The 23555-nt window shown below is 38.2% G+C and overlaps 1 protein-coding gene across 2 annotated transcripts in view; it reads left to right on the forward strand.

Annotated features, from left to right (window-relative positions):
* camkvl (CaM kinase-like vesicle-associated, like) overlaps nt 1-22906 on the forward strand; it is a 44256-nt gene extending 21350 nt beyond the window's left edge. Inside the window, exons 2-12 of one of the 2 annotated variants that reach the window (XM_084098185.1) lie at nt 6529-6553; nt 13221-13327; nt 13525-13656; nt 14054-14128; nt 15703-15841; nt 16706-16826; nt 16918-16993; nt 18300-18436; nt 18551-18629; nt 18708-18795; nt 20525-22906. In XM_084098185.1, the coding sequence (XP_083954311.1) occupies nt 6548-6553; nt 13221-13327; nt 13525-13656; nt 14054-14128; nt 15703-15841; nt 16706-16826; nt 16918-16993; nt 18300-18436; nt 18551-18629; nt 18708-18795; nt 20525-21847 (2283 nt within the window). In that variant the 5' untranslated portion in view covers nt 6529-6547 and the 3' untranslated portion in view covers nt 21848-22906. The remainder of the gene's footprint in view (nt 1-6528; nt 6554-13220; nt 13328-13524; nt 13657-14053; nt 14129-15702; nt 15842-16705; nt 16827-16917; nt 16994-18299; nt 18437-18550; nt 18630-18707; nt 18796-20524) is intronic. The other variant, XM_084098184.1, reaches the window with a different exon arrangement.
* The last annotated feature ends 649 nt before the right edge of the window (nt 22907-23555 follow it).

The following is a 23555-nucleotide window of genomic DNA, read 5'->3' on the forward strand; positions in this document are numbered from 1 at the left end:
CCACAATGCAGTACGATTGTGACGTCAACACATATCTCGTCTAATCACCACCACAACAAACAACTCTATGATATATTAATTATATATTTTTAAATTTAAAACAACTATATACATTTGGATGCTGCATTAAACAAATTCTTAAAGGGAAAATTTTTAAATAATAAATAAACTCCATAGCTGATTCCGAGTGATCAAGGGCTTAGGACATTCCGTTTATGAATTCAGTCCGCCGCAGTTTCCGCCAGTAGTGGGCACTCGTGCAACGTAAGCAATGACGTACATCCGAGTGAACGAGACGGAGGGAAGTTAGCGAGTGAAGGGCATGACAATTTTGGACTGGAACGCAGCACCGAAGCCATTTTACGTGGATATACATAACAATAGGGAAGAAAAGACTATCGTAACTTCCATTTCATGCTGACTTGAAATCATGGAGCTTTTCAGTAGCTAAGCTATTTTATTTCATAAGTATCATGGGGGTGTTATTAAACTCTAAGTCATGTTTTTCTTAGGAATATTTCAGCAATAAAGTGTTCTCTTTACGGTTGTTGGTTCTTTTGACTTCCGGTCTGTATTTTCGTAGCGATTTTGCGTGTTTATTAATGAAAATCTTCCCGGTCGACTGACATTTGTTTAGTCATCTGCTTTAAACATTACAGTCCTCGTGATAACTTTCGTTAACTTTACATTAAGTAAATCCACTTCAAAAGCTAATTACTCCTGGACAGCAATGCCATAGAAATATACAGAGCGACCGCAAAACGGAAGTTAAAAGACAATATTCTAAAGATGGCGGCGCCCTCGTTTCTCTGGCGCATAAGGTCTATAAGCAAGCAAGCCTGAGGCTCATACTGCAGATGACCAGCTTACAGCTGCTGTATAGCTGCTTTTTGAGATCATTCTAACTAATTGGCATCATTATGGCTGACATATAATGAATGAGGCATTTACAGTATTTGACCTGTTTTGGCCGTATTTCTACATTTCTGTTAGTGCATCCTATAATTTAGCATTTTTGTGATTGTTACAAACGATGAATGACATAACAATTTTTTAATTGGCTGTGTGCATAACAGATGCTCTCCTGTTGCCAAATTTGACTTGTATAATAACATTAAACACAATGCCTTTGTTCAATGCTGTTTAAAATCTGAAAAAAATCCTAGGTTGTGTCCTTTATTCGCTCTTTCTTTTTATGTGTGTTCTTTCCACATTTGAAAACAGAGGCTGAGCACGAAAAGGGGGAGCTGGGTAAATGAACAATAGTATAAAGGATCAAAGCTTCATTAGAATAGAGAGATATAACGTGGAGACAAACTGTTTAGAGGACAATCGCCAATTGGGGTTTGAGGCGAAAAGAATATACCACAGCTTCTGTAATGGTTAATTTTACATGAAAATAATAAAGTAGTGCAGAGTGGAGTAGCTGAGGCATTTTTCAAACAGAACCTTGAACAGTCTGCAGTGTTAGTTTAGCATCACAGCTGGTGAAAGAAAGTGCCAGAAGGATGTGTGTGTGTGTGTGTGTGAGAGAGAGAGAGAGAGTGGCAATGCATGTGAATGTCTAGGTGAGCTGAGTGCTGTGATTTTACTTGCACATATGCAATTATCGATTTTAACCTCAACATTATGTACCAGAGAAGGTTTTTATAAATCTCAGATACAAATCGATAATTATTACACCATAAAGTCTTCCTATTCACCACTAAATTTATCAGCTGACAGGCCCATTTAATGACCATAGTAAACCAAGAGAATCTGAACCAGAAATACTGACACATTAGAAAGCAGAGCGCTTTACGTCATATTATTAAGCTTTAACAAAACTTTAAAGTTTTTATTTTAGAATTTTGAATGTGATAGTTATATGAATTACGTGCAATTAATTATATAAAAAATAACCAGATGAAAAAAAAATCATGCTCCCTGACCTGTAAGCAAATTTAGCATTTTTCTTCCATCTGAAGTAGCACCTTACTGGTTTTTGTCGGTCTTCAAGCTGTTCCTTGCTGTAGGGTTGCACATGCGGCCTTGCATAACATTAGAAACGAGTAGGTGAGGTTTATTTTTAAAGGAATGATCTGGGTTCAGATTTATCGACAGCATTTGTGGCACTCGGTCGATTACAACAGACAATTTTTACTCATCCCTCAGCTTGTAAAACGGGTCTAAATTATTTTCTGTGGTAATTGACAGTATGTCACCAATGTTTCCAATAAAGCTTGATTTGTACTGAACCAGAAACTTTCATTTTAACAAGGTGCCTGATCGCATCAGTCTAACCTTTACAGTTTGTGACACATTTCAGTGCGGTTTGTTTTGTGAAGCTGTTGCAGTTATTGACTATAACAGCTATATTAGACCTGACAGCAAACCCACAACCCGTAAGGATTGTTACTCATGTCACATTTGAAAAGGACATTCACATATGTAAGACAGAGAAGCAAAAATTTTCCCATTGAAATGAATATTTTGGGTAAAGAGATTAAGCGCTTATCCTTTAGTTTATAATAAACAAAGAAAATGTGTTTCCGTCACTGCAGTTACAATCAGTGTTATGTATTATTAATATACTGTTGTTGTAGTATTAATATTTTGAATTAGCTTTTATTTTTAAAAAAGTTTTAGTAATTCTGTTGTGTGATTTTATAATTTTTATAATAAAAAAATTCTCAAATGTTTCGAGTTGCCGAGGCAACATTTCACATTTTTGTTTATATTTAATTTTACATTTACGATTACCATCTAATATTTAGATTGTATTTTATTTCAGCTCTATTTCAGTTACTGAAAATTATTTTAATAGTTTTAGTTTGCACCATGGAAGATTTTTTTGAGTAAAATGTAACAAAATGCCCATACAGACGATTATATAAAGAATTAAGAATAAAATGTTGAAAACAACTACCATGAAAAGTATCTTGCAATAGAGTTGGCGATAAAGAGACCACAGTTTCGTATTCGGGCGATACTATTTAGTCTGGTGCTGTGATAGACTTCCCAAAGTGCATTATTATAAACATGTTTTTTTGTTTGTTTCCAACTGAGGGACAAAATATAATGTCAAACTACTATGTTTTTGGTTTTGAAAACCTTAACATTATAAGTGAACATAAGGGGAAAACATACTATATGACTCCATACATAATATATGACTCCATTTCACTCATCATACTGAAAGTTTGGATATAGTGACTGTGGGTGGTTTTCATTTCTACACACACAAACCCCCTTCTTACAAACATAATCATTAGACGTTCAAATTGTCAGTGACCATGTGTCTGTATAGTGCCTGAATGTGTGTGTGTAAGCATGTTGTGTGTATATTCAGCTGAGGAAGACAGTGCATTTCAGACCAAACCACTGAGCAACCCAAAGGTTTGTTCATAATGCTGAATTAAAGTCTGAGTTAGTCGGTAAGCAAGAGTATCTTTGCTCATTACGGCAATAAACATGAGTTACTGCATTTTCTTTCAGCGATAATCCACTCAATGCTAATGCATAATTCATAAAAAATAGCAAGCGAACACGTATTAACCCTCTCAAGTCTCTATCACAACCTGTTTTTGTTCCTTATTCCAAATGTAAATCTGCTAATCAATCATCAAACAAGAATGAGACATTACGTTTTATTACTCCGCTATCCTTCCTGTTTTTGTATCTCAGTTTTAGCCGTTCCTCACTCGCCAAATTGATTTTTGCTTCAGTCAATTGCTGCTTTTATCCGTAGGTGTCCATTGACCAGAGGTGACACACACCAGCTCCTGTTTTAGCTCCACTCTCAGCTCCACTCTCTCCCCTCTGGGAGATAGACAGTATCTATAGCTGAAGAACGGCCTGTAGGGAGACAGAGAAAGGTAATGATGCGGATGTCTTGTATGTGGCCCTGGCTGTGCGAGACCCCAGGGACCTCATTTAGATTATGCTAGGACACAGGCATCTGTGTTAAAAAAGCAGCAGAATTGCTGAAAGAAGGGTCTCATGAAGGGCCCTTTTACCACAGCTGCCAGCATGCTTTAAAAACTCGTTATACAGAAAACCGGAGCAATAGTCACATCTCCTGCTGTACCGGGCCGGCAAGAAGCCTAGCTTCTTCTAGCTTTAAATGGCTTTGGTTATGTTTGATTTCTGCTAATGGCTTTAATGTAGCTTAAAGAATATATTTTTTGTTGCAAAGAACCAGGACCCATTCACAGCTCTGTGTTTCTGCCGCAAAGCAAATGACATGGGCATCGTTTCATCGAAATCCATTTACAAGGCTTAATTTGCATTTGTTTTGGAGCTTGGTTTTAAAATATGTCCATAATTCTGACAAAAAATAAATAAATACACCCGCTGTTCCTCCCTCAGACTGATGTTGTAAATTTACATCGGCGCACTGAGCAAAGTTTGCTTATTAAAAAGGCGGGTGTAAATAATTTTCTGCTCTGTTGTTGCTTGCAGACAGTTCGGTGATGAGGGAACTATGAACGATGTGGAGATCGCTGATTGTAATTGGGAGAAGAGTTCGCTCATGCAGCGAGCAGGCAAACGGCTTAAAACGTAAATGCAACATTTGCATTGGCTTCTCAGACGCAGAAGAGTGTACAGCGAGCAGCAGGAGTGCCTCATTATATAGTGGCAAAACCACAATGAAATCAGTTTGTGTCATCATTGGTAATGATTCCACTTAATATTAAAGACAATAGGAGCAGATTGAAGTCTCAGACAGAAAAATGAATGAATGCTTTGATGGCTTCTGTCTTTCTAATGAATAAAATCGGTCCTCCCACAGTCTTGTTGTACCTGTGGTCTTTTAACACAATGAGTTCCTCTCCTCTGCCTACACAAGTCTCAAAATACCATTATGGATACTTTAACATTCCTTATGAATCATTGAACCGATTTTTAGAGTATTTTTAGAGTTTTCATATTATTTTTCATTCCCTTCCCATGATGAACACATCAGTGGCATGTAGTGAATTTTGTTCTATGCTATCAACAAGAAAACAATATTATAACAATAATTTTTGTATTACATAGTATTTATTAAAATAGTATGTTCCTGTAGCTTAAATAGTAAGACATTCTAACAATGCCAAGGTCATGGATTTGATTCCCAGGGAACATATGATCTAGTAAAATGTATATCTTGAATTAGGGGTGGAACGGTACACAGAAGTCACGGTTCGGTTCATACCTCGGTTCAGACATCACGGTTCGGTACAATGGAGGGAAAAGCAAAACAAAAATGCAGAAGGCTTGTGCATGTCTCAGGCTGTACCACCAAAGGAAAATAAATTACTTAAGCCTTGTATTTTTTAAATAAGTTTTATTAATAAAGTAAAGGCATAGAACCAGTTTATTTGTAGTGCACTGACAATAGTTTTATATAATTAGTTTATTAATTAAATTAATAAAAAGACAAAAAGACCTTGAGATATGTTTGGTAATTGTACCTGAATGAACTGAAAATTAATTTGCTACATTTCAGATTAATATATTTGTTTTCCTTAAAATTTTAATTAACAGTAAATGTGTTATGTGTATTTACATAAATAAATGTGACTTGACTTGTGTGAGGAACAGGCTGAAATTTAAGTCTTTACCATCAAATATTCACCCTAGTTCTCCTTGGCAAGTTTATAAGAGAAGTAGCAATGTCCAATTTGTGAACTAATCATTCTTATGAGTCAGTGAATCATTTGATTCAGTTCACAAAAGAAAAGGTCGGCGCCAATGGCCTCGTGGTCATGTCGCTGACATGTAGCGCCTTTGCGTAAAAAAGTATGTTTTTATGTTTCCACTGTTCGATCGTGCTCGCGCCTCACACACACACACACACACACACACACACACATACATACACACACACACACACACATATAAGTAAACACTTTGCGACTTTCCGATCGCGCCCGCACCCCTCTCTCTCTCTCTCTCTCTCTCTCTCTCTCTCTCTCTATATATATATATATATATTCCAGCATTGCAATCTTTACGTTGCAGCCTGCTTCAGGCACGGCACCAATGTAACCCCTCAGGTCCTACTCGCCCTGCTCTGTGCGGGCCTCAATCCCGGGTCTCCGGTGTGGGAGGGGGGCGCGCTAACAAGGAGGCTAAAGACCGTAGCCTCTAGTGATCCTCTTGAGGTTTGGGGAGTAAGGTTTTCCTTCACAGCTCTTCCTAGCTGGCCTCCGTTACACTCACCCCCCTAAACCTCACTCCCATCCGGGTCACGACACCAATGTAACCCCTCAGGTCCTACTCGCCCTGCTCTGTGCAGGCCTCAAACCTGGGTCTCCGGTGTGGGAGGGGGGCGCTGTAACAAGGAGGCTAAAGACTGCCGCCGTTAGTGTCAGTCGCTAGAGCACCTCTTGAGATCAAGGGAGTGAGGTTTACCTGCACAGCTCTTACTAGCTGGCCTCCGATACATATACAATGAAAGTTAGTGTAGACCAGTGTTTGTTTTTTTACACCATTGTCTTTCATTGTATAGACAGTTGAAACATTTCTCAAATTATCTTCTTTTTTTTTTTTTTTTTACAGACGACAGGTTTGGAACGACATGAGAGTGAGTAAATTATGGCAACATTTTCATTTTTGGATGAACTACCCCTGTTTTTGACAGTGTAATAAGCTAATCACAGTGATGTGGAGGCACTGCCTCCTTTCATGTGACTTTTCACCATGCTTTAGGACATTTAGTCTTCTCCTTCATCTTGTGCTGTTGATTATTTTCTCATCCAAATCTTACCCCCGGTAAGCATTTGTGTACGTCACAGGTTGTCTATTCTCTCCCAGTTCTTTTCAACCTATTCTCCTTCCTGTTTATGCTCCCTGTGTCTTCACCTATGTGCACTTAAGCTCAGGGATCAGGCAATCATTCTAGTCATGTACATCATGCATGACCTACAGAAACAGGCAAATCAACATCCATGTCTTCAGCATCAGTCCTGGTCAATTCGTAGCATTCCACCTGAAGGGTAACAGATTGATTTAATCCAGGCCTTCACTGCCCTTCCTGTATGGAAGCTGTCCTTTTGCATCAGCTCCAGATTTCTGAGCCTCCCTCCTGAGGAGCAGACAGTTTGGATGAGCATCTTGTGTTTGAATGAGAGCCTTTCCCTCCTCCCTCCTCTTATCTGTGGAGCATCCAGCTGCTCCTAGCAGCAGCCCAGCTGGACTCACTCAGTCTGGGTGGGGTTAACACTGCCCCGTTTACATTCATGCCAAAGTCAATTCCAAGAATTCAGCACTGAAGTCGGACATGTTATTGATTTTGGAGTCAGCCCAAACCATGGATGGGTAACAAATCCAAGGCTGTGTTTACACATGGTATTAAAGTCTGTCTCGGGTGATCCGTTCACAAGTGGTCCGAGTCAGACCAAAAGAGGTCAGTGTGTTTCTGCATGTTGATATAGCAGAAAAAAGTCTAAAAAGTAAAGTAGATTGACTGTTGCTTACAATATAATTCAAAAATGTAATCTCACCACAAATGTGATGTTTTAAGTGTAAACTGGTTGACTAATTGAACTTTTGGACATGAGTGTCAGTACATTATGATATCTTTTATATAGTCTTGTGTATGTTTTATAGCAGGCAAACAAATTGGTCACTCTTTTTCAGACAATTAAAATGAGTAAGGAAATGGAGCTTTCAAGCTTTAAAAGGACAAAAATATGATAAAAAGTGGTCTGTCTGTATATGGCTCATGAACTATATTCCTAATCTAAAGTCAAATGAAAGCTTTGTAAGACAATTAATATTCAGTAATATCAACACTTTAATATCGTCAACTGCACTGACACTATCAGATGAGGAAAAAACTTGAACTAAATAATGAATCTGCAGAGCTGCCTTACAACTACATTTTATTTGTTTCATAATTAATGGATTTGGCAAAATTAACAAAGTTATTTTCACAATCTGTATTGTTTGAAGCACTATATAAATAAATGTGACTTGACTTGTGTGAGGAACAGGCTGAAATTTAAGTCTTTACCATCAAATATTCACCCTAGTTCTCCTTGGCAAGTTTATGAGAGAAGTAGCAATGTCCAATTTGTGAACTAATCATTCTTATGAGTCAGTGAATCATTTGATTCAGTTCACAAAAAGGCATAAAGGTCGGCGCCAATGGCCTCGTGGTCATTGCGCTGACATGTAGCGCCTTTGCGCTTGGGCGGCCCAAGTTCAAGTCCCGGCTTGTGGACCATTCCCGATCCCATCCCCCGTCTCTCGAATTTTCATTTTTGAGTATACCACTTGTGATCGAATCAGATGTCAGAAGTCGGCATGAAATGGAAATTCACTGTATCTATTTTTGATCTTATTATGAATGATTCATCCATGCATGTTTCTTTTTTTTTCTTTTTTTGACCTTACAATTTTTATTGTAAGTCATATGTCTGACTTCTCCAATCATTTACTTCGCCCCTGTCTTACAATCGACAACAAGCTTGCATTCAGATCTGCCTCCATCCACTCAACAACTGATGAAATGAACCAAGTCACCTCCATACTTTTTTTCCCCCTTTTCAATAATTCGCTCAGATTTACGTCACAATACGAAAGTAAATATCTGACGCTATACTTTCATTACATCACAACTTTAATACTAAGTATAAATGGGGTCCTGTTTATATTTCTCTTTAAAGGAAACTTCCAAAACTCTGTGATAAAATTGTTGATTTCACATGAAATGTAATTGTAACAATTAAAGAAGCTGAACAGAATATTTGCTTTACTAATTCAACTACATCTGAGGCTTCATCCGAGGCTGAGTAGCGCTTAGTGGTGCCAAAATTCTGTTTCAGAACACCAAATGCATAATAAACCCAGCAGGATGATAATGATTATGGTGTTTGTCTGTGAGAGGTGGATGTGAAAGCGGGACTGCATGCTATAATTTAGCACCAGATTAAGCAAGGGGAAGAAGGGAGGACATCAAACTTCTACGCTCCATGCTGTGACTTTTGAACTTGTTGCTGTGCTGGATTGTGAGGAGGTGTGTGTGCATGTGTGTGTGTGTGTGAGTTTGGGTTCAGATGTGTTTGGGGAACAGCACAGCTCCTCTCATCCATCCTGTGGGATTGGCTTTGGTGTTTAATGTGTGTGCCTCTGGAGATGAAGATTCATTGCTTTAATAAGAGCAGTACAGACAGGAGAGAGGAGAGCGTACCATTACAGAGAAGTGTCTTGGGGAAGGCTGATGGTGAGGGTCTTATGGTCTTTAATGATGGAGGGAGAAATCTGTTGCAAGCTAGTCTTTGTAGAAGGCACCCCTCAAACCCTTTGTTGTTTCCTCGTCTTTTGTCTTGTATCTTTCTTGAACTCGGTCTCCAGGCTAGGGGAACGTTCCAATGCTAATTTTGGATTGTATGTAAGGGTTGTATGTAAGGTTTTGCGTGTGCAAAAAATAGCCATTATGAATATGCATGGACCCTCAATTAAAACACACTACATTTTTGCCAGAACTGATCTGAGAAATCACAAGCTCTGAGACAGTAATCCTTCATCCCACCGCATCCCATAATGGTCATCTCTACAAGATTGCCCTTTTTCACACCGGAGAGAGGATGTGCGATTCCGTACGTGTGCACGAGTTCTGTAACACAGGGCACGTATTGAGTGTAACTAATGAGCGAGGACTGTCAAATGTGATCCATCCTTCCACCATCAAAACATGCGCATCACTACCCTAATGTAAGCATGTCACCTTCTGTATTTGCATCCAGCTCCGGAGGGAATCCAAGCTCGTTGTGAATATATCTTGTCAGCGCGTTCATACCATACGGAAAAAGTGTTAGAAAGTGCCTGTAGGAGGGAAGTAGCAACTCTGGCTCATAACTTCCTGCACTACAGTGGTCTACAGTCATCCCACAATGACAAGTCATATTTATTCATATTATCATAAAAGTAAATACAATAATTTTTTGACACACATATATATTGTACACTCACTAGCCACTTTATTAGGTACACCTTGCTAGTACCGGGTTGGACCCCCTTTTGTTTTCCGAACTGCCTTCTTCGTGGCATAGATTCAACAAAGTGCTGGAAACATTCCTTAGAGATTTTGGTTCATATTGACATATTAACATCACACAGTTGCTGCAGATTTGTCAGCTGCACATACAAGATGCAAGTCTCCATTTCCAGCACATCTCAGAGGCGCTCTATTATATTGGGATCTGGCGACTGTGGAGGCCATTTGAGTGTAGTGACTCATTGACATGTTCAAGAAACCAGTTTGAGATGATTTGAGCTTTGTGACATGGCGTGTTATCCTGCTGGAAGTAGCCATCATTTACAAACCATTGATACAAGTAGGCAGGATGGATCCATGCTTTCATGTTGTTTAGGCAAAATTCTGACCCAGACACCTTAATGCCGCAGCAGAAATTGAGACTCATCAGACCAGGCAATGTTTTTCCAGTCTTCTATTTGTCCAGGTTTGCTGCAGCCCTTTATATTTAAGAAGCAACGCTCTACCCTCTGTGCCACAGCTCTGAAATGAGTGTTGCATTTTTAAGATGACATGTCAAGTTAAAAATAGTTAAACTTTTTAAACCATGTCTGTGTTCTGTTTCACTGTGCTGCGCCTCGTCTAGTTAAATTTGAATGCAAGAAGACATCTTATGTAAAAACCCCTAAGAAACATGTCTGATTGGGGTCAAGTGATCCTGAAACCAGCCGATTCAGGAAACTAGTCAATTTTAAAAATCCCTACTTTTCATTTGCCTTTCCATAGAAATCTGTCCATAGCAGTTCCTTATATTCTTTGTGCATCTTTTAAAAACATTTTTTTTTTACTGTTGCAGCATGCACATGAAATATTGTCACAACATTATGTTCTCATCTTGACTACATCTGAATTTAGACACAAGCCCCATGACTATCTTGTAACATGTTTTTAGTGTTTCATATTTTATTTATTGAAATGCATAAATGTTCTAACAGGCCTGTCAAATACAAATCATTGTGGCACAATTTTATTTGAATTAAATGTTATGGAGTTGTCTGCGTGGTACCAGAAGGCAGGTAACAGAAATAGCTATGCAAATATAACAAACATGTTATCTCAGAAGTATGCGTAACAATGCCATGTTGACTTTGCTGTGGGATGAACAGCTGTCTAGCAAAAACTAGGAAGTGCCTCGATGATTTTAATGTCTTCACTTCCTTTTCTTAGCAGACAAAAACTCACGATTTAGATATTAAAAAAGATATCCCAGTTTGACACTTCATTCAGATTCTCAGCATAAATTCAGCAAAGTCCTTCACAATGTTCCAGTTATGTAATATTTCACTTGTTCCCGATCTTTCCTACTGTATCCCGACCCCTCCCGTGCATGGATCCATGTGAGGGATTAGGGATTAGGGGCAGGAGCTGGAGCTGGAGCTGGATTACACAGCTGACAGTCCAGTTCTCTCTCTTCTGATAAAGATGCTGTCACTCTCATCACGCTCTTCCACACTGATACCATCAGTCTTAAAGATCTACTGTTTCCCTGCACTGAGAAACATGTCCGCCCAACCATCTGTTGAATTATTTTCACTTGAGCTCTATATTTCTGATTTTGTAATTGTGTGATATATCAGAAACACCTTTTCACAAATGAGATTTTTTTGAAACACAATAAAGACACAAATCGTGTTGTTTGGAGTGATAACAATTATCTATTATCAACCAAAAACATGATGTCCTTGTTACTGCATGATTTTCTCCCTATTAAAAATGCGTGTGTGTGCGTGTGTGTGCGCGTGTGTGTGCGTGTGTGTGTGTGTGTGGTCCTGGTAAACCCTACGTTATGATCCCCACAAAGATAGCAATATCTGAAATCCTTGTCCTTGTGGAGACATTTTTGGTCCCCATGTGGAAAACTATAAATCAAATATGTTTTTTTGTTTTGTTTTTTATGCAGAAAGATTTCTGTGATGAGTAGGTTAGGGGATAGAATCTACAGTATAAAAACTAGGGATGCATGATGTATTGGCCACCATATCGGTATTGGCTGATATATGTTCATATATGTTATCACATATGTACATATGATATATGTTATCGTTATTGGCCCGATAAGAAAATTTGTCCGATATCTTAAAGCAGATAAATAATGGACTTTTTCCTTCAGCTGGGACACTTCTGATGTGCACTGTTCGCCATGATGGTTTTGAAGTGCTTTAAATATGATTGGAAGTCTGTCAAATAGGTTACATAAAATTATAATGAGAACATTGTAATTGTGTGCTTGGTACATAGCTTTCAACAGTGAGACTTTTGTTTTTGTAATCAGGCTCTCAAAAATGATTAAAAAAAAATTGGATTTCGATTTATTTGCCAATATATCAGTTATCGGCTTTTAAATATAAAGAATTATCGGTTAACGGTATCGGCCAAAATTTTCATATCGGTGCATCCCTAATAAAAACCATTATGTCTATGGAATGTCCCCAACGTGTGTGCGTGTGTGCGTGTGTGTGTGTGTGTGTGTGTGTGTGTGTGTGTGTTTGGCAGTTGTGTGTGATGTTGCTTTTTTAATAGGGAAAACAGTTCATTGTTAACAACAAATAGTTATATGGAAACTATAAGTTAACTAACTATATTATTAACTAAAAACTAACATTTGGTCCCAAATTAGCCAGCCACTGAGTAACAGCTTAATTTAGGCAAATTTTGCAATCCTCTGACTTATAACCCTGTCATCCATTGTTTGTTTGTTTGTTTATTTATTGATTTATTTATTCACTTGTATGTTTATTATAAAATATATCACTAAATTTTTAGTTAGACCACCTTTAGAAACATTTTTCTGAGGGTTAAACATCTCCTTTTATTGACTCTTGTGGGAAGTGTCCATAATCAGTGGCCCTTATTCATAAAGCACAAACGTGATGAAACGTTTTTTTGAAACGCAAATTGTTACATTCCATTTAATGGGAAGAAATGGACTGTTTTACAAGAATGTGTATGTTTTACACAGAAATTGTTCTGCTTGTGTTGAATGAATAATGTCTAATATTTCCAGTTGATATTTTCCAGTTTATATTTAAAATAAATCTCCTTTCAGTCATGTTGAAACCGCATTCATTAGCATTTCACAATTTCTGTGTAAAACCTGTCTTGGTGAGGCTAGTTTGTGAAGACACATGCTCCTCTAGAGTGAATGGCATTAGTTTTATTGAGACTGATAGCTGTATGTGTGTGTGTACGCTTCTGGTTCTCCTCTGGACAGGTGGATGCTGTCATGCCATTTGGGTGCCTTGCTCTGCGAGATGGGCGGACATACAACAGCCTGTCAGACGTCACTGACAAATACGAGATTGGACAGGTCCTCAAGGCGTGAGTGTGCATAGATCTGCCATTACAGCCTTAAGAAAGCCAATCCATCAATTACAGACATGTGGTCTCACTAAAGATTAATTCAGAATGCTTTTCTCACAATACATAGGTGTTTATCTCAGCAGTGTAGTTCTTAATATAACCGATTCACAAACATAAACATAAAATGCAGCATTCAGTTTAATTTCTCTCTACAGGAAAGAATTTTGTGAGCTGTGCCTGGTGAAGGAACGGCAGACGGACAAGGTCTATGTGTGCAAGAAATTCCTCAAGAAAGATGGCAAGAAAGTGCGGAAGGCAGCCAAGAACGAGATCATGATCTTGAAAATGTACATGGTGACTCAAAACATCAACAGATGATGTAGGGTTTTGTGAGAGTGCTGATCTGAAAGGACAAAGAGAACATTTAAAGGGATAGTTCGCCCAGAAATGAAAATTCCGTCCTTGTCATTTCAAACATCAAATTCATCTCTCATCTGTGGAGCACAAAAGTAAAAATATAGCTGCATGTTTTCATTTTTGGGCGCGCTAATCCTTTAAGGATAGTGGGGTGGAGAGAAAGATGGAGAGGGTAAGAGAAGCTGAATGTATCACTCGTGGTGGGATTATTTCTGTCCTTTCTCACTATTTTTGAAGCATTATTTTACTCTTTTTATAACGTGAGATGAAGAAACTATTCAGCTTTTTGCTGTCATGTGTCATTGTGTCATTATTCCATTATTCCAGGCTCAAACACCCAAACATCTTGCAGCTGATTGATGCATTCGAGACCAGGAAAGAGTTCTTCATTGTACAAGAACTGTGAGTCTGACCTTGCATTTGCCGTGATCAGTCACGATCCCTTCCCAGTGCAATTCAGTAGGCCAAGGACACATCTCTCCACACCAGAACATCACTCCAGAAAATCCACAAATATCCACATCTAGCCAGAGCTAAAAATCTATTAAAACCCTGTCATGACTTGCTATTACAGCTCTTAAGATTACAGTAATGAGTGTCTATAATAGAAAATACAGTTTCTGGACATTTTGCCATTTACCATTTCTGTTTTAATCTTAAAGATCCTATAGAATGATGTTAGCTCCAGTTGCATATCTGGCATTCTGCAAATAAAATATTTGAAGTGTTTGAAAAAGTTCAAATGTAATTTTGGTGGCAATGATGTGCCAGAGTTACCCTAAAGTAGGTGCATAAGAAGTCAGATGTAGAATAACATACATAGATTAATATTATGTTTACTTTGGGGTATTTTGTTGAAATCACAACATTTTTAACAGTCTGAGAACATATTCTGAGATTTTACAGTTTCACATCTGTGCATTACTGTACGTATTGGCAAAATGTTCCGATCCGGATTGAAATTTATGACGTTTAGTTTTTAATTTGATTTAAAATGTAAAATAAAACTGCACATTTTCTTAATGATTTAGCAATTTTGGGCAGGTCGTTATGTAATGGTTCATCAAAATCCTTCTAATATAGTGATATTTCACTATGTTTTGCAATTCTCTAATCGTTTTATGTTTGGTGACTAACCACAGTAATGCATTTTGGTCCTTTGTGAGGCTCTGGATTAATCCTGAATTATACTGAATATACTGAAATAATCCTATAGTTGCCAAAAATGATGTCCAGAGGGGATTTTTTTTTTAATGACCCTACAAGTTTGATTAAACCAACAAAATATGAGGATATATAATAATTTCAATATAAATATAACAATTTAAATATGAGGGAAGAACAAAACTAAATTAAGGTATTTATCTGACAAAATTATTTGGCAAAAAAGGGTCAAACTACAGCTACAGGTTTTATTTATATGCAACACACACAAAAAAATGCTTAATATTTCATTGATTCTGTCTTGTGTGTTCATAATTTCTATGTATGACAACTTGGCCAAAAATGTTGTCTGCACATTTTGGCATGTTTCATTGCGATGATTTCATTTTATCACAAATAAAACAATTTACTTGTAGCACAACTATGCAATAGTCAAATAATATTTGAATAAAGGGTAAAGAAGTAAATTTTCCTAGAGGGGGCATCACTTTTGGCCACTACTGTATATGTCAAATATATATGTATATTTGAATATTCCAAATATATGCGTGTCAATCCATTACAGGGCTGTTGTTCTATCTGTATCAGATTTATGTTTGCAGTACCTTGTTTCCAGCTGTCAGTCCACCTATCAGCTCAAGGTCCCAGTTAGTCAAAGGCCCTGGAGCACTGGTCCTATTAGGGCATATACTCCATCCCTGACCAACCTTACTACCAATTAAATACAGTTTAAATTAGAATTACACACTGTACACACACATATCCAGATCTCCCTGCTTTTATCTTATGTTTTGACTGTGTGTTCATCACAGGGCCACAGGTGGAGATGTGTTTGATTGGATCTTAGACCAGGGGAACTACACAGAGAGAGATGCCTCCAATGTGATCCGTCAGGTCTTAGAAGCAGTGGCGTACCTTCACTCCCTCAACATCGTCCACAGGAACTTAAAGGTATGCAGTCATAATTTGATCATTTGTATTAATGGAAAGTCCATATATAGAATAGAATAAGGGAGTGCAAAACCATATGCACCATAAGCCGGTTTAATATCTGAACATGCGACTCAAAGGCTGTAACTTTAAACGTGTTAATGTGCATGTGTGTGCTGGGGATGTTTCTATTTGTGGAGTATTAAATGATAATCTTCAGTTATATTAATCAAATGCCTAGTCCTCTTTGACTCATAACACTGTACAACTGTAATATTGCAGGTGCTCCCTGTGGGTGTCATTAATGTTCAAAACAAATATGAAAGGAATAAACAGCATTGCCAGCTCCTGTGGTTCTAATGCTTCATCCTAAAGTCATTATAAGGTTATGATGCTGTTTGTCACAAGACAACATGTGTTTATAGTGCCCTCTAGTGCACGGCAGCAACACGCTGTGCAGGATATTAGCATCAGGCATTCTCTATTATGTGTATATATGCATCTCATTTGCTCTTGTCTGTAATGCATAATTCTGTGTTGCCTCCCGGGTGTTTTTAGATATAGCTTTGATGCATTTCCTTTTAGGGTTTGTGCTTGAAATATCACAGAATGAGATTCACATAATATAAAGAGTAGGTCAGCTGTGGGTTTTCAGATTTATCTTTTAAAGACAGAACTCATTGTTCACATTGAGAGCGGGTGAAGGGCGTGTCCTGTCTGGTCTCTACCGGCAAGATGAAAGACGAATATCAACATCATTAGGGACACAGCAACCTTTTATTCAATCATACTTGGGCCTAATGCCATCTCTTTCCTCCTATCAGTAGCCTACTTATATATTAAAGTATTGATTTTTTTTGCCCTCTGCCTGTTCTGTCATTTCAGCTGGAGAACTTGATGTATTATAGAGAGAGTAATCACAACAAAGTCGTGTTGCGGGATTTCTACCTGTCCAGGTTTGAGAACGGCTCAATCACTGAACCCTGCGGGACACCTGAGTACCTGGGTATTTATTCGTCACCATGATCTTTATTTTTCTTTAACTTTGAGAATGCGAAGCAGTAATCTTCACATTTGTTTGTCATATTTCCCGTCAGCTCCTGAAGTGGTGGCACGTCATCGCTATGGAAGACCAGTCGATTGTTGGGCGGTGGGGGTCATTATGTACATACTGTAAGTTGGTGTTGGATACACTAAGATTCAATTGGTTTGTCAGGGATTCTTTATGTGTTTGGTTTTTTATAAAAAACGGGGCTAGGGTCAGAAATCATGAGATTATTTAAAATATTTTGTTACATTTTTAATTCCAATTTATTTGTATAGTGTTTACAGTCTACCCCACATTGTTCCAAAAATGTATTATATACAGTAGTGGCAAAAAGTGATGTCAGGAGGGGATATTTCTTTTTAATGACCCTACAAGTTCAAAAGCCATCAAAATATGAGGAAAATATTTTATATTTTTTAAATGTTTTAAATATGAGGGAAGAACAAAACACTGAACTTGTTTAAGGTATTTAACTGGCAAAAAGGGCAAACTACAGTTACTGTCAGAAGAAACAGAGGATCCAAGTGCAAAGGCAAGTTCTTGCAATAGTCTTTAATGAAGAATTAACATAGGCAGTCTGTCATGCAACGATACAGAACTGGAATAAACTCAAAGTTAGTGTATTTTACAGAAGGTCAGCAAAAAACGAAAGACTCCTGTCTTGGTAATAGTTTGCAGAGCTGGTAATTCAAGTGGCAGTAACACAGTCCTGTTACTATTCAAGTGGCTACAAAGCCGCAGAGAGAAGACTGTTGAAGGCCACCAGCAGCAGAAAGCACACAAGACGAGCACAACTCCTCTAGACTAGACAAGATAATAACAGGTAAATCTTCATGGAGATAACATATCACACAGGCATGACTCACGTACACACGAAATAATCCAACAAAGAACAAGGGGAACAAATGAAGTAGAGAGAAAGTAATGAAACTAAAGTGAGAACAGGTGTCACAGAGAAGCAGCGAACGCTAATTGCAACGATGAACAGGTGGGAAAATAGACAGGCAGGGCCAGAGCGAGAGAGAACAAACCCAGCTCATGACAGCTACAGGTTTTATTTTATTGTGCAAAAAAAAGCTCACAGGAAAAAGCATACTGTAATGAGTGCACAGCTGAACATAACAAGTGTCCATGACAACAAATGAATAATGTAAACAAAAATTATGTCCGCACAATTTTATAAAATATATTTAACACAGTATTAATGTGGTTTTATAAATAAGAATATATATCTGCCCTTATATTTTAGGAAGGGGGTCCCTCGCAAGAAGATATTTAGACGGTTCTTTGGCACCAAAAAATTTGAAATTGAAACCCCTGATTTAAAACACTTAACTTTTATACCTAAATTCATACTCATGATCTTGTTCCAAAGGAAATGTAGTACAACACAGCAGAACGTAATACAAATTGTACAAATCTCATTTGTAGGTTGTCTGGAAACCCTCCCTTCTATGATGAAACTGAGGAGGAGAACACCGACATGCACAACCGGATCATCTTCTGCCGCATTGTTGGTGGAGAATTTGAATTTGATTCACCGTACTGGGATGACATTTCCCCTGCTGGTACTAAGATCAGGAACTGAGAAGCTCCTGATCCAAACTAGTAATATTTCAAATGTTTATTTTATTTTATTTTTGATGCTTTACCCCTCAGTCTCTTTCTTCCATGTCATGAAGCAAAAGAGCTGGTCTGCAGACTTATGGATGTTGACCAAATGCTGAGAATTACTGCACAAGATGCACTTTCGCATGCATGGTAAGTCTACACTCAAATAGTTGATTTCTTTCAAAGACAACACCTTTACTTATTTTGATTTATTTATTTGAAAACTAGGATCGCTGGAAACGGGGCTTCGGAAAAGAATCTGAAGGAAGGAGTCTGTGCTCAGTTTGAGAAAAACTTTGCAAAGGCAAAGTGGAGGGTAAGGAATTGCATTATTCACTTTTCTAGCAAACAGCACAATAAATAATAAGATAATGGATAGGACAGTCTCTGTAAAGATGATAATGGCAAATGAAGCTGTTGTTTAATAAAGGTTCTGATGGTTATTATTTTAATGTTTGCTTTTTCCTTGCATGTGATACCCAGGAGTTGAAGGTACTGTTGATATTTGCGGGGCAGCCTAGAGGCAGAGATTCTTTTCTCTGTATAACAATCTTTGACTTGGACACTCATATTTCCTCTAGCATCATACCTAGTGTACGATAATACATGGCTGCAGTGTCTCATGGCCTGGCCTGATTCTTCAAGCTACGATCATTCAGGAAATATGTAGTTCAAGTCGGATTGTTGGAAAGACTCTCGCTGTACTTAAGCCTCCCTGTATCTGCACACCAGTAACTAACAAATTTATCACTGCCCAGCTGGTCCCATGTGCATTCAGTCATATGCCGTCTGGCTTTTACTCACAGTGTCCTCAATATTCCAGTTTGAATTCCAGTTAGCCCTTCATTCACTCAGACAAATCTCCAGATTGACTATTCATCATATTGTATGTGTATGAAAAGTTGTCCCTGTGTTTGTGTGTGCCAGAAAGGACCAAAGTGGTTCTTATGAAAAGAGAGAAAGAGAGAGTGGTTTGTCCTTTGAGAAAGTGCTTTGTCCTCAGATGACTTACTGTAACCCTGATTCATTTATTCACGTCATGCTTTTGCCAATGACACATACATATCAAATTGGGGGGTCATCCTGTATGTGTGCTAGGGATGGGGACGAGCAGCAGAGCATTCGAAAGACAGCAATTATCGAGAATGAGAATATTTGCTGTACTTTACTTTTTATATATTTAAAAATAGGGATGCACTGATATAAAAATTCTGGCTCAATACTAATAAGCTGATAATTATGCAATGGTTGAAAACAGATAAATGACCGATATTAAAATTCTGTACTATTTTTTCTAAATAAATGTAAAATAAAACGCACAAAAAAAAAAAAAAAAACATCTTAAATGCTACAAGTAAATTTTAGACATCGGAACATGAAAAAAGAAAAAAAATATTCATTTTAAGATTTGCCAAATATTACATTTAACTGTGTTATTAAATTAAAGGTGGTTTTAAAGATGAACTTTAAGTGAGATTTAGATGATGGCAAAGGTAATCTAAATATAAAAATTGAGAAAATGAGCATGTACAGTTAAATATCCAATATCAACTGATACCAATAAATACCGGCAAATAATCAATAAGGTACAGTAATATTCTGTGCATCCCTACTTAAAACATTTCACTCAGATCAACAGCCAGTTACAACTAATTTCATTGTTTGGTTCAGACATAATTTATCTTGCAGTTATTGCGTAACTTCACAGTTCTTGCATTCTCACATTCGAAAAACAGCTAGAACCAAACATATCAGAACAGGGATTTAAAAAGTTGAACTATTACACTAACTCTTAAAAATTTGTTGTTTCGATATGCTGAAAAAGCGATATAATGACACCTGTGACGCCTCCCTCTGACACAACAAAATTACTAAAACGCCCATCTCAAATGTGTACGTCTCATGAAAGCGATAGAGAGGGAAACCTGCTACCACCGATTGCCACACTTTTAACTATGCATTTCACCTCCATAGCAAAGAAGACCTTACATTACTTGATAATTCACCGGGTTCTAAGTGTTGGGTGTTTTTCATTTCACTTTCAGAAAGCGATTCGTGTCACCACATTCATGCAGCGCCTCCGAGCCTCCGAAGCTGGATCGGCTGATGGTGCAGTAGAAGCCCATGGCGAAGGGGTCAAAGCAGATGGATTAGATGGTAAGGGGACACAAAAAGACTCAGGTGGCGTTTCTACTGTGAGCATGTCCCATGAGGCGTCCGTCGAAAGCAGACCCGTGAAGAGTGAAGAAAACGAAGCAGGACACAAAAAAGTAGAAGAGAAAGAAGCAGAGACCCTTGCCCGATCAAACAGCTCTTTAAAAGTACAAGCAGAGGAGCCGAACAAGATAGAGACTAACGAAAGCACTTCTGAAAGGGAGGACAAATCATCTACGGGAGCGAGCCAGAAAGCAGCACCCATCCAGCCAATCAAGACCTCAGACAGCCGAGAGAACCACATCCCCACAGAGCCAGAGGCCACAACTGTTGGCAATGTTGAGAAGAAATCACCTATCCCTGATACTCCAAATCGACGCAAGATGGCTGCAAATCTCTCGATGGATCATAGCTCATGTTCATATGCCAAAACTGGTACCTTGTCAGTGGAAAAGGAAACACCTCTTCAATCAGAAGACAAGAAAGACACGGCCCATGATATGGCCGCAAGCAGCTGGTGTCAAACACAGCTCCCAGAAGCAGTTGCAGAGAAGCCAGCAGAGGTTGGGGCCACTTGCGAGGACAACCCCAATAGCAGAGAGTTGAAGAAAGGACGATCGGACAAGGGGAGCCAATCGGCGAAAAACATCCAGTGTACGTATGCGGGATTGGGATCTTCAAGTCTTGGCCATGATAAAACGGTATTTGAGCAGGAGCTGCAGGAGATGGTCCATGGTGCATCAGGGTACGGGAGCCCATACTGTCCAACCTACTCTGTCGGACAGTACAGTGGTCTTGAACCAGGAAGTGGAGCCAGCGCGGACTGGCAAATGGATTGTGTAATCGAACAAATTGAGAAGCAAATGGCTGCCGTTCTAGAGAAGATCGAGGGGGATATGCCTTCTTTGCTGGAGCAGATCAGCGATCATCCTGAGACCCTTCCGAGAGCAAAAAGCGCCAGCTCTTCCCCATCACCCAGACCTCGCTCGTACCATCATTCGACCCCGCCACCCCTTCCCACTACACCTCGCCCAGCAATGCCTTCTCTACCACACCTGACCATCCCGCCTCCCTCATACCCGCCACCTTCCCCACCCAGTCACGTTCAGGGTCACAGCCATCCAACTGGTGACGAGGGTAACAGCGATGGCCAGAAGTCTACAAAGCGGTCTGGCCGATCACCAAGGGGAAGTGTGTCAGGAAAAGGCTTGTAAATATGCTAAGAGGATGTGAAGGCTCAAGAATGAAGTAGGTGCACCATGTAACAATAAAATCTTTGGGAAATGGATTATGGATCCATGAGTACAGCATACCTTTTGGGGCTGTACAGTGATATTTGGGGCTTAAACGCCAAGAGCCTTGTTAATGATTGTATGTGATGGATAAGAAGCTTTTTTAATGTGTAAAGAGGAGAGTAACTGAGCATTTTGTATTATTAGAGGAAACAGTTAAGGTTATCCCACTTGTAAATGGTTCTGCTCTACACTACCAGATCATAGCAAGCACTAATGTTTCCTAAATAACAATTTCATAATTGTAATGTAGAATCTGTGGAGAGTTTGGATACAAAAGTTTATATAACTTTAGAGAAAAAAAAACACCTTTAATGAAACTTGTTCCCTTAAAACAAGTTGGCATCCTGCTCTGTTTTGGAGAACCGCTGTGCATTTGCTCTTCACCAGGTACTGATTTTGGAGGGTGTTATGATTTTTGTCACTTCATCCATCTTGGATTTTTGCTCTGAGATAGGAAAGTTGAAGCAGTGCATCTGTGTCCTCTCATCAATCATTTACCTTCTGTAATGTTTTCAATAAAACTAGTTCATTTATCATTCTTATTGTATATTCTCACATTGTACAGTAGTTTCTATAAGTCTCTGCCAAACATGACAGTCTTTCATTGATTGAGAATGATAATGCTCAGAGTGCGATAATTGATCATAACTTTGAGACTACTTTACAGCTATATTCTCTTTCCTGGCCCCCTTTGTTTCTGTTGTATATGTCCATATACATGTTTGTTTAATTCTCATTCTCTCACTCTCTTTTCTCAATTTATGATGAATACTAGTATATCTTTACATTGTATAATACTTTTGCTAATATATCTTAAAGTAAGCTCTAATGTCTATATGTAAAGTCCTTGCAAATGTGAATTGTAACTGTGGCTTCCACCTCCTCAAATATGATATAGTTTTTGGTGATGTGAATATTCTTCCAAGTTATTTTTTGCACTCTCTACACAAATATTTCAATAAAATTCAGATCAAACCATCTTGTTTTATAGGCTTTTTTTTTTTTTTTTTTTTTTTAAAGACAGTTGTTACATTACTAGTCTAGCATCATAGTAAATATTACAATTCCATAATGACTTTGCATCAAGTATGCTAAAATTGCTTAAAATAAATTGTGAAAGGGCTAACATAGATAATTGCCATTTATCAAGTTTTTTACCCTAAGTATAGATGTTGCTAGTTCAGCAAGAATATTCCAGTCTAAACTGACGTATTTTATGATATTCAATTCAACTTTATTTCCAGACTCAGGGTCCATTAGAGAAGAAACCACAATAGTCAATACAAAATACAATACAAAACAGTTAAAAAGACAATTATACCAATATTTTCTCATAGGTGACTGGGATTGCACCACACTATTGTTAGCATAATTGCATTCTGTGAATCATCCAGCTAACAAATAAATGTATACATGAAATTTTAGCCAGAAACTCATTAAAGCCAAAAAAGATTTTACTCTTGCCTTACAAAATATTAATTTACACTGCTCCACCTTAGTTTTTTTTTTCAGTTTTTTTTCATTGTCATTGTAGTAACCTGAAGCTTACATAGGTTTCACTTTTTTTAAACTTAACCCACAAAGATTAATTCATATAGACATTGAAAAGGGCTGGTGAGAGTAGACC

Source organism: Abramis brama (genome assembly GCF_963993115.1).
Source record: "Abramis brama genome assembly, chromosome: 22".
Classification (NCBI taxonomy): Eukaryota; Metazoa; Chordata; class Actinopteri; order Cypriniformes; family Leuciscidae; genus Abramis; species Abramis brama.